We start from the raw sequence: 12321 nt of genomic DNA on the forward strand, positions 1-12321 counted from the left end.
CTCTTGGGAATCTATAAAATATGCTTATTCTTCTAGTAAGCTTTTGCCAAATACAAACATTTTGTAGTTGGTAGGACTTTTACATAAATGCTTCTTTAAAGGAAAAGCTGTTTCGTAAGTGCCTTTTCTACACAGTTTATTCCCCAGATATGCCTTCACGGCTTCCAATCCAAGACATCTTTGCTGGACTGGTTACGAGTATTGGCACAGCAATACGATACTGGTTTCATTATACACTTGTGGCCTTTGCATGGTTGGGAGTAGTACCTCTTACTGCATGTAAGTATTAATTTTTTGTACTGTAATACTCTTATCCGCAGGAAAATATGTCACTTTTTGCAGCAAAGTTTGTGAAACCATTGTTGGTTTATTAAAAAAAAAAATAATGGTAGATTCAAAGACATTATTTCAGTTATTCTCACTCAGAAGTTTTAGCTATTTGACTCTTAAGCCAGTAGTGCAATGCAGGAAGATGTTAAGAGATATGAGAAAATGCATAAAAGGGCTTTTAAACTTCTTGTTCCAATAAAATGTCTCTTTTCAATTATCATCTTTAAAATCTGCGTGAAAGTTTTTATTTGATACTGTTTATTAATATTAGGATAGAAGAATTGTCCTGTTTTTTCTAACCATCTATAAATGAATTTGCAGTATTTTTTTAGAATGAAAAGTTAAATTCCTTTTATAGTCATATGTAAATTGGTTGTTAAAACTCCTCCTAAAAAATCTTAAACAAAGGCCTATAAGTAGTAAAGAATTTAACAGAAAAAGAGAGCACACACTTAAACTACTGCAGTATCCAGTTTGAAATTTGCTTTTCCAAAACAGATGGAAAGAACTATTGATGTTTCAACAAGCTAAAAATATAGGGAAGGTGAAAAAGGCAAAAGGGTTATAGTGTTCAGTCAAGGAAATGATTGAAGTGCAGCTTTACAAACAGTAATATACCCCTTGAACAAAAGAGCAGGGACCCAGTAAACGTGTCTCCCTAGACAGTTTCTCAATATGTTCTATCCTTTTATTTGTAGCTAGCACTGGCTTAGTTTGAGAATAGCACAATACTGACATCAGCTATAAAAAAATGATCCTACTTCTGCAGCCTGTCCTTCCTGTGCAAGAAAAAGCTTTTCGGGGCATGGAATAAAGAAGATTTACAAACTGCTCTGCATTAAAACTAAAAAATACTTCGAAGTTCTTCCTAGGGCTTTTTAGACGACTCTTGGTTTTTCAAAATGCAGATATTGTACACTTCTCTTACTAAAAATTCCAAAGAACAGCAAAATCATATTCAACAGATTAATTGAGGTAGTTATGTTTTATAACTGTCTGAAAACCTGATGCTGGCTCCTCAGTAATACTGAAATGTTACCAGAAGTCACCACCTACAACTTAGTTACATAAGAATTTTTTTTTTTCCCCCACAAACATAATTTTTGGTTTTTAATACTTATGTACAAAGCCAATATAACTGACTTAGGATTTTGATTTACAAGGGACAGTTGGGGTTTTTTTTACTTAGTCTTAATTTCTGTCTCTAACATTGCAGTTTACCACTGTTTATGGATTCTTTTAAGAATTAATGTACTGTGAAGGGCAACATATTTGTATAGGAAAATAACCAAAATGATAGAGCCATTCAGTCTAACAAATCTGGAAAATCCATGTACTTCTGAAATTTATCAGGACCTGTCTCGTGGATGTGATTTTTGTATAGTTCTTGTCTTTTTACATGAAATGCCTTTAATGTAATCTTTAATTTTATGTAGTATTTAAATATTTTTTAATCTAATCTTTTGCCTTCCCTGTTTCTCTCATATGGCTCACACAATTGTGTATGGCTGGCTTCACAAGGAAGTATTCTTCTTTGGTTTATATATGGAAGAAAAAGGTGTAGCATAAAATAAAACTAGTCAAAGGAGATGTATGGTTGAACAAATCTGTCTTCCAGATTAATGTGATAGTCATGCAGTTATCCCACTGTAGGATAAACTCTACATTCTTTTTTGGTAATTTCACTTACTTATTGCATACCCATCTTATAGGGTTGAGTAAAAGGAGTTTATCTCTCTGTACATGCCCTCAGCCAAATCCCAGCAGGCTCTGGTATGCTGTTGCTATTTTGTTAGCACAAAGCATGTTTACATTATTGGATGAAAAAAGCCAGTTGTACAATTTGCTATAATCTGTTCAGAGAAGTGGGATTAATTGGACCAATTTAATCCAAAATGGTTTTATTCTCTTTGATAATTATATTTAGCTGCATGGTTCCTAGAGTGAAATACCCAAGGTGCCTATACAGTAGATGGGGTAAAAAAGAGGTGTACGCACCGAGTAAAGTGAGTGTGTACACTCAGGCAGTAGGAAGAGCTAGAGTGGAAGTAGGGTTGTCTGAAGTGCCCCCTTTATCTCAAATTTTAGAAGTCACTGTTCACACGCCGATATGGCACGTGAATGTATTTTTCTGGAGTAATTCAGTTGCCATTTAAAAAAAAAAAAATAAAGTATAGCTGAAGAGGATGGTTGTATACATGTTTCATGTAATTCTGTAGTAGTTAAAATTGTAGAAATGTGTAACAGAACTACTTAAATAGGCATGAGTAAAGTATGAACGGAATTGCGTATGTGAGCACAAGAAGAACTGACAGAAAAAGGGCTAAAAGGAGTATTTGCTGTTTGCCGAGGAGCCCTGTATATGTGATTTCATTCAAATCAAGAGGGAAAACAAACAGACTAAAAATACGGTGTCAAGAAGATGAAGAACAAGACTAGAGTTATAAGATCTAGAGATAAGGAGGACTGTGAATTTTGCCTCAGACTCAAGAGGGATGAAACAAAACAATGAGGCAAAGATCCCAAATGGCATCCACTCATTTGCCATGAAAGGCAAATCTAAAATAAGTTCATAAATGCTATTCAAGAAGAATCCCAGAGATACGATGAGGATTTACTGCTAGCTGATGTCCTTTGTTTTTAGTGCTGTCCCCAAGTGATCTGTCCATACCGCTTGGGCATACACATTTTGGAGCTTCTGTGAGAGTGAGCAAGGGAAATCTGTGAGGAAAAACAGCTTGCTTAGACATCAGTTTGCTTAAGAGATTTTGTGCAATAAAATCTGCTTCCTATTCCATAAAATCTCACAATGAGTTTTGTTACACTGGTTTCCTACCACTGTAGTGTAATTGGAAGTTACAAGTCTAGTGTTCTCTGACCTTTTCAGCCTGGCAGAGTTCACAGCGGTATCTTGCCCCTTTGAAGTTCCCCCACCATGTAGCTAGATGGTAGGCAGAGGGAACTATTGAAACCCACTGGCAGCAGAGGATCGATATCTTGCTAAATTTGATTCAGTATAAAATGTATAAGTAGTATTAACTACAGTGAGACTGAACATTTTCATTAGATTACAGCCATTGTCTCTTGTGTTCTAACTTACTCTAGACCTTTGAGTTTTGTATTATTATTTTGTATTATTTTCTGTCCAATGTCAGAACTTCGGCAGGAGGGGTGGATCACACTGGGGATGTAAGCGTTAACTTCCTCCAAGTGCCATATTAGGTTTTATATGAAAGATGAGCATGAACAGTAGACCTTTTCGGCATTTCTGGTGGATTGATTCATAAGAGATGTAGAACTATAAACTTTCTCTAAGTTCCAAACAGCTTTAACCAGGAGATAACAACTGAGCTATTTATTCTAGGTCACAGAAACCATAGTATGCCAGTATATACTGGGGTACCTATGCCTACCTAAAGGGTGGAATGAGAGTCTTAAGAATTGCATTTCTGGGTATGGGTGCCTTAGTTTTTACCTCATCCTGTTCTGACCATCTGTGTCCTCCTCCTGTGGATCTGAACCCAAGTGTCTGAATCAGACTGTATACACTGATGACCTACTTTTAGGATTATGTGACTGATTAGTCATGGTAAAAAGCTAACGTTAACTAGCATCAAGTATTAATCCATAAAACAATTACTTAAAACAGATAATGAAATGGTGAGACTCCTTGCTGCAAGACGCCATAATACCAAAAGTTTATACAGGTTCAAAATATGATTGAACAAATCAATGAGGGGAAAATCCATCAAGGATTAATTAGCACTGAGATCCTATGGCACAGGAACGGAGCTGCTTTGTGGGAAGCATATGAGAATGTACTGAGGAAGTATTGCTGCAAGTATCTTTAACCTCTTTCCATATTCTACCTTGGGTGTCCATTGGTGTGACCAGTGCTGGAGACAGGTCTAGATGAAGTTTGGGTCTAACCTAGTATGGCAATTCTTACACTTTGAATGCATACTTTAGCAGCAGTGTTCAGCTAAAATAAATACAGCTTTGTTCCATGTGGTTGTATATGGTCTTGGGTCCTGAGTTCTGTTAGTTTACTGAAAGTTGAGATTTTTTTCCTTGTCATAAGTGTAGTTAGGACATCAGGTGAAAAGAGGGTATCTATGGTCCTTTCCAAGTGAGGCTATAACCAGAACTGAATTTATACCACGCTTCTGTTTCTTCATGCAGGTCGTATCTACAAATGCTTGTTTACTGGCTCTGTGAGCTCACTACTGACACTGCCATTAGATATTCTGTCAACGTAAGTACTTTAACAGTTTGATATAAATAACTCTTCCGCTCAGATTATTGTGAAAATGGTTGCTTTGGAGCATAGTGTCCCTTTCTTCTAGTTGTGCTTGTTGTCTTCCATCATCTTATGCAAGCAGCTGCCCATTACCCTTTGCATAGTGAGATGTATGGCCAACAGTATTACGGTAGAAATCGTTTCACTTTGAAGTTCTGTTATACAGGAACTTTGGAGATGGAAAACTGACTTTACAAAATAGGCCCTGGTTAATGAAGATTTGCATTTGATGTTAATAAAACTTACACTGCAAAATTACACTTAATAAATACAAAAATTAGTTTCCTACAGCTTAAATCAGATGCCACATAGTAGAATATTAATAAATATTGGTAATAATATTAATGTCACACTGTTTGCTTTGTTACATTTTTATATTTTTAATTCAATTTTATCCATCCTGAGTCTCTTATGTGATAGGGATTTTTTTTTTAAATTGGATTGTCTTCTAGCTGACACTTAGATATTAACGTTTCGGTCACCATATGCTATTGAATATTGTTTATCTTGTGTTTTTTAAATAAATTTTACTTAAAGAACCAGTAAATACCAACAGAACAGAGTTTTAGGCTGGTTATTATTTTTTTCATTATCTTAAACCTGGGGAACTGAAACTCAGTTTGGGTAGAATCAGTTGCACGTCAAGCACATTTTGAATGAATGTCCTGTGCAGTTCAGCTAAGTCATCTTAGGTGAGCTATTTGATTTGAGACATCAGGTCATGTCACATTTAGTTAATTTTTATTAATATGGAGAGGTGCTCGCTTGAGATTAATAATAGTGTTTTTCCTGTTATATCCCAGTAAGTGTAGACTTTCTTTTTATTTTTCTGAGAAGAATCTGAAACAACTGAACTTAGAGCATCTCTTCTCGTGTCTTTTACAGTCGAGAGAGAAAATGAAGGACACAAGTATGTGTCAGATTTTAATGGCATGTGAAGCTGTGCTTTGACATGTATTTCTTTGACAGTCAATTTCTGTAGCATCTTTTCGTTTTGGACTTCTTGTCCCCATGGTATTCAGTGTGCTGTGCATGCACAAGTGTCTGGGGAACCAGCTGACAGGCCGCACCCAGAGGGTGGTGGTAAATAGCTCTTTGTTGAACTGACAACCTGTCACACGTGGGTCCTGCAGGGATCGATATTGGGCCCAATGCTGTTTAATATCTTCATAAGTGATCTGGATGATGGGATCAGGTGTGCCCTGATGAAGTTTGCTTATGACACCAAAATGGGTGGGGAAAAGGACACTTTGGAGGGGAGAGCCACCCTGCAGGAAGACCTGGATAGGCTGGAAGAGTGGGCTAACAACCACCTTAGGGAGTACAACAAGGACAAGTGTAAGGTCTTGCACCAGGGGAAACATAATCCAGGAGTGCAGCACAGGCTGGGATCTGCCCAGCTGGGGAGCAGCTCTGTGGAAAGGGACCTGGGGGTCCTGGTGGACAATAAGCTCCATGTGAGTGAACAGTGTGTTGTAGCGGCAAAGAAAGCCAGCATGATGCTGGGTTGCATCACCAGTAGAGAGAAAGAAGTCATTGTCACACTCTGCTCAGCGCTGGTCAGGCCTCACCTGGAGCACTGTGTTCAGTTTTGGTCCCTGCTGTACAAAAAAGCTGTGGACAGGCTGGAGAGGGTCCAGAGGAGGGCCACAAAGATGATCAAAGGCCTGGGAAGCCTGCCATGTGGGGAGAGGCTGAGAGAACTGGGTTTGTTCAGCCTTGAGGAAAGAAGGCTGGGGGGAGACCTCATCACCATGTTTCAGTATTTAAAGGGTGCCTACAAAGAAGATGGAGACTCGCTTGTTACAGCGAGTCACATAGAAAAGACGAGGGGTAATGGGTACATGTTACTCCTGGGGAGATTCTGCTTAGACACTAGAGAAAATTTTTTCACAGCAAGAGCAATCAGCCGTTGGAATAATCTCTGCAGGGAGGCAGTGGATTCCCCAGCATGGGACACTTTTAAGATTGAGCTGGACAGCGTGCTGGGCCATCATATCTAGACCATGTTTTTGCTGAGAAGGGTTGGACCAGATGATCCTTGAGGTCCCTTCCAGCCTGGTACTCTATGAAGTGTTCGTACAGCTGCATGGAGAGCCAGATACTTTTTGGGGGATGGCAGAGTATGGTGGCCTAGTTCTTATTTTAAGGAACATATTGTGGTTGGTTTGTTTTCTGAGCAAATTTCACAGTGGTCAAGCAGTAGTGCAAGGGTGGAAACAAGTGGGAGGGGGTACCTGGAATTAGAGATGAGAGTTTCCTAAGCCAGTTTAAGTACCTCTTACATTGCATGAAACCGTAGTTTCAGTTGGCTAGCTGAACGTTGTTTTGCTGCTGCTTTACAGTTATGTATGACTTGATAGATTAGGATTTTTAAAGTATAGAGATAATACCTGGGGTGAAAGACTACCCAAAATGTAAAGCAGTCGAAGGCAAACTCTGTGGTTCCATTCTTTTGATTAGGGTAGCTCAGCAGATGAAATGTTACAGTGGACTGGATATTATGCATCTACCCGTTTAAACAGACATTTTACTGTAGCAAATAATTTATTTGGTGATTATTGTGTTTCCTTTGCTATTCTTAAGATTGTGTTTCATGGACTACTCTTGAAGCTTTTCTTCATATTGAGTCAAATCCTGTTTTGCAGGAATATTTGTTTAAACAGTAGTAACTTCACAAACCAAACCAGAGGGAAATAAAACCTTTTCCAAATCAGTGTTTATCTTAGCACTTAAAACCATTTGTATACAGGTACATACAGCCTTCCTAAAAGAAACCTTCTTTGAACAGATTTTTAAAAATTAAATAAAAATTACATCTAGATACTTTCTTTGCTTAGACACGTAAGTAAATTAAGCTTTTTTCACAAATACAAGTTTATTTGTTGATTTGGACTAGGAGGATCTGTTTGTGGCAGTTAACAGTGATTAAGTTTAGTCTTATTATCAAAATATATTTGTTATTTTATTTTATGTATGTAACATTTTATTGTATGTATGTAACATACATACAAAATGTAACATATTAATGTTTTGGGTTCTTTTCTGTAACAGGGAGAACTTACTGGCTGACTGTTTGCAGGGCTGTTTTGTGGTAACATGCACTCTGTGTGCGTTTATCAGCCTTGTTTGGTTACGTGAACAGATCGTCCACGGAGGAGCACCACAGTGGTTGGAACAAAATCAGCAACAGCCGCTCAATGGTGTTGGTCAACCAAATGAGGTAAAACTTAACTGCTCTGTACTTCATGATACATTTAGAAAATGTGTTTTTGTGAATAAATATGTTATCAGAACCCAACAGTAATGTTATGTTACTGCAGGGTATCTTTATTTGCATGTTAGCAGAAGTTGAGCCTGTTCCTGTGTCAACTCAGTGACACCACTGTTGCGTTTTTGAAGTTCTGTAAAATGGAATGTTAAAAGATTTGTTATAGTATAATTTTTGTAAAGTAACATTATTTAGATTTGTATGTCTGTATCTTTACACTGAAGATAACTTTGTGCATATAAAACTGAATTGTCAGCCACAGTCAACAAAGATGCAGCTTGCTTTTATTTTGTCTTTTTCATAAGTATTTTGGTAGTTCATGAGGTAACAATTGACTGTTCTCAAAGCGGTTGGAGGTTCTGTTGAAACCTCTTAAGTTGGAGCTTCTCTGCCCTCCTCCCACCCCCCCAATACACACCCCCTTAGTGCTTACAGGAGCCTCTTGGGCAGGAGAAGAGATGATATAAGCAATACATGCATAGGAGGAAAATCATTGAAATTGGGGGGGGGGGTGTAATAAATGTCAATTTTTTTAAAGACAGAGATCCTCAGCTTGATGACTGACCTGGGTTGTCCTTGAATTATCATCTTTCTAGTATAATGATAGTTTTCATAAGATTCAAGAGAGTTCCCTTCTATTGAGCATGGGTGAGACGGACTGGTGCTGTATGCAGTTCTAGGCTTCCCCAGTACAAACGAGACACAGACATACTGGACTGAGTGCAGTGAAGAGACAACAAATCATTTTTGAAGGCTTGGAGCATCCGACATACGATGAGAGGCTGAGAGCTGGAACTGTCCAGCCTGGAGCTGAGAAGGCTCAGCGTGGACCATATCTGTGTATAAATGCCTGATGGGAGGATGTAAAGAAGACAGAGCCACAGTCTTCTTGGTAGCATTGAGTGACAGGACAACAGGCAGTAGGCTCAAATACAGGAAATTCCATTTGGACCAAAAAAAAAAAAGCTAAAAGAAGCCCCAGATGTGGGGTTTGGTTTTTACAGTGTGATCAGCTACTGGAACTGGTTGCTCAGAGAGTTTATGAAGTCTCCATCTCTGGAGTTAGTCAAAAGCCAACTGGAAACAGCAGAGCAACCTTCTATAGCTGACCCTACTTTGAGTAGGTAGGTTGACTAGATGATCTCTAGAGTCCCTTTCCAACCTCAGCTACTCTGTGAAGAAGTCTGAATGTTTCTCTTCCTCTTTTAAAAGGTTAGTGATTCCAAATTTAATGCTTATCTAAAAAATACATTGTTAACATTTTTTAATACTACTCATTTTTTCTATATGCGGGATAGAAGTATTGAGAGAGGTTGATCAATTTAACTGAATACTAAATCCTGTTTCTGCAGGCTCAGGCTGTTGTAAATGGAGGTGTTGAAAACGCTGTGCTTGATCAACCTGCTAACCCAGGTGCTGAGAATGTAGTTGTAGGTGAGAATCCTGAAATTCAAGAAGAACAAGTAGATGAAGAGGAGGAAGATAATGAAGATGAAGAAGATGCTGTAGTAGAAGATGCAGCAGATGCAAACAATGGAGCACAAGGTAACAGGTGACTCAAAACAGTAATGTTCTAGTTCTTTTAAATATAAATGAAATCATTGAAAATAGAACTGTTGTAATTCAAGGAAGCTGTGTAAATTCCCCCTTCAGCTTATTTATCTTGGTTTTGCAAATTTCATGTATTTCTTTTGAGTGCTGAAGCGTTTACTTGCTGAAAAGCTATCAGCAGTTATGAGTTGAACGTCATGCACTTAAGTCTTTTTGTTCATTTTAAACATAGCATGGAGTGCTTACATCTTGTTTTGGGTGAGTCTAACAGCTGTAAAACTGGCCATTGTCTCCTCAGATGACATGAACTGGAATGCTTTGGAATGGGATCGAGCAGCAGAAGAACTTACTTGGGAGCGAGTAAGTAAGAGTCTTTTCTTGAATTGAATAATTCAGACTCATACTTGAAATGATTTGTAGTATTGCTGTGTTAAAATCCATTTGTGATACATTTGTATGCCTTTGTCTAGTATGAAAATCAGTAAGAGATTTTAGTGACGTAAAAAAGTCGTTGTATTAAACCCAAAATGTTACTATGCTACTTGTTAACTATCAAAAAACCATTTTTTTTGATTTGACATGAGTAGCAGCTTAACATGTTTTAGCACAGAATTTTCCAAAGTCTTCAACGGTCAGGCTTAGAAATGAATTGCAGCTTGCATTGAGGGTGCTAGGACAGATTAGGAGCACTGAGGTGTTGCATTATAGTTTAATGCTTAATTTTTTTATTCGTGAAAGCTTTAAAGAAAAGAGAGAACCAGAAATCTTGATTAATTTACTTTATTTACATATTTGCAAAAGACAAATGTATTAAAAAATTATGGAGCTTTTTAATGTAACGTTGCTTCTGTTTTGTTTATGGATCACAAATTCCATAATTAGAGCATGGAATGCATGTACACTGTAATCATAGACTAGTATAGAGACTCAAGAACTAGTTTTTTGTATCTGGTTTAGAAGTAGCCAACCTCAAAGTTCCTGCAGCAAAATCTACCTGAAGGTAGATAGAGCAGCTTCATGTGATTTACCAGCATCGCTAGTGCCTGTGGCAGACTGTTGCAAAGCCAGTCACTGTGTTCCTAGACTGTGATGTAGTTGTTGCCTTGATTGCAGTGTAGTAGAAATACAGTTTTCATCACAAGGGACAGGTCTTGGTCTTTGTTTTGTGTCTAGTGAAAACTTCTTAGTTTGTTTTGAAAGAGATTTAGTGAAGAAGAGCATACATAAATTCCGGTTTCTGAACCATTCTACTGTGTATCTCAAGATGAAGCTGTTATATTTCTGAACCCAGTTTATGTGCTGAGAAATGTTGATGTGCTCCTTATTGGAAACATTTTGATGCCTCTCCATGAATATAGAAATCGGTCTCAGCAAACTCTCATAACCATTTCCAGTCCTATGTGCTGGCATAGGCAGTAGACATCTAGTTGGCATTTAGTATCAAAAGTGTGGTAGGATTTTCTGGTATTTCATCTCGTGAAAATAGCATGCAAGCTTTCTGAATTTTAAAAAACATTTGCATCTTGGATTACTTTGTAAAATATGTGCAACTTTAATGTCTTGGAACTTAGTGCAAAATCCTGCTACAAAATAGCCTTGAACCTGCTACTTTCCAGCAGTAATCAGGGAATAGGAGTGTCTGGACTGAAATAGTAAGAAATCCTTGAAGTTGGGGGAAAGGAGAGTTTTAGGTTTGGGTTTTTTTTTTTTTTAATAGACACTTTATTTTTGGCTGTTTTGTGGATGCTTCCCCTAAAAGCTGTGCAGAGTGATGGAGGGTCTGTTTGCTGTCTTCCTTAGCTGTAAACCAATTATGTTCTAAACTTAATAACATAGAGTGTAGCAACATTATCCTGTTACTAATTGTTTTTATACGTTGAAGGTAAAATATGAACCTTTGACTTTTCTCAGTGCAACATAAACTGATACTTTGCAATTAGGAAACCAAAAAAATTTGCTCTTGTATTTTAATATCAATTTTTTTTTTAAGCATGTTTTTAAATAACAGTTCGATCACTAAAATCTTGCATAAATACAAAACCTTTGTCAGTCTTCAGTCTTGGAGAGAAATAGCCTGTAAGTTAATTGATTATATGTTTGGTTTGCCATATGTAAATACATGTGTGTTAAGCTGTTCCACATGTATATCACTGCCTTTGATCAACTGAGTTTACTGTGTTGAATGAAAACTTAGTTTCTGTCTTTATCTTTAAGAATTTATGTCCAAGTTCTGTTGTTTGAGCAATAATAAAAAAGCTTTTGACCGTATTGGACGTTAAAAGTTGGTGTGAAAGAGGCTTCTATGACGCTTATTTTAGATGCATGTTGCTTAGTGTTTCTGATGAGTAAATAAAATAAACGTTCTTATCTTCACAGATGCTTGGACTTGATGGATCTCTGGTTTTTTTAGTAAGTGAAATCCTGCATTGCAATGATTTCTATAGAAGACTTTTTTTTTAGAAAAAAAAGTAGTGTGTTTTTAAAATTGCATCATTCTTTTTGAAGTCCCTATTTTCATATGATATATATTTTTTAAAGGGACTTTCATATGATGTCGCATTCGTGCAAACTCTTTTTTTACGAGTTTTACGGAGTAGAGTTGTGTGTTTGTGCATGTGTGTGGCATAAAAGTGGAATTTCTTAAGACATAGGTAACTTTGGATCACGTACTCCACTGCAAATGAAAATTAGGCCCTTTAAAGAAGCATACACTGAAAATACATATCTGTTCTAGCCTTAAGTTTAGTTCTTTATGCTATGATTAAGTGTCCTCATTCAGACTTCTCTGATTTGCCCTAATACCACCAGAACACCACTAGTGAATTTTTAGTGTAGACTAGATTTTAAAGTTCAAGATCTTCAGTAATGT

General features: G+C 37.3%; 1 protein-coding gene across 6 annotated transcripts in view; it reads left to right on the plus strand.

Annotated features, from left to right (window-relative positions):
* Positions 1-12321, plus strand: part of MARCHF6 (membrane associated ring-CH-type finger 6) — a 54517-nt gene that overhangs the window by 15625 nt on the left and 26571 nt on the right. For 3 of the 6 annotated variants that reach the window (XM_086469642.1, XM_086469644.1, XM_086469643.1), the window contains exons 4-9: positions 136-279; positions 4513-4585; positions 7685-7853; positions 9254-9446; positions 9751-9812; positions 11829-11861. In XM_086469642.1, coding sequence (XP_086325768.1) covers positions 136-279; positions 4513-4585; positions 7685-7853; positions 9254-9446; positions 9751-9812; positions 11829-11861 — 674 coding nt within the window. The remainder of the gene's footprint in view (positions 1-135; positions 280-4512; positions 4586-7684; positions 7854-9253; positions 9447-9750; positions 9813-11828; positions 11862-12321) is intronic. The other 3 variants (XM_086469645.1, XM_086469646.1, XM_086469647.1) reach the window with 3 other exon arrangements.

Source organism: Leptosomus discolor, chromosome 8 (genome assembly GCF_034619465.1).
Source record: "Leptosomus discolor isolate bLepDis1 chromosome 8, bLepDis1.hap2, whole genome shotgun sequence".
In the NCBI taxonomy this organism is placed as follows: Eukaryota; Metazoa; Chordata; class Aves; order Leptosomiformes; family Leptosomidae; genus Leptosomus; species Leptosomus discolor.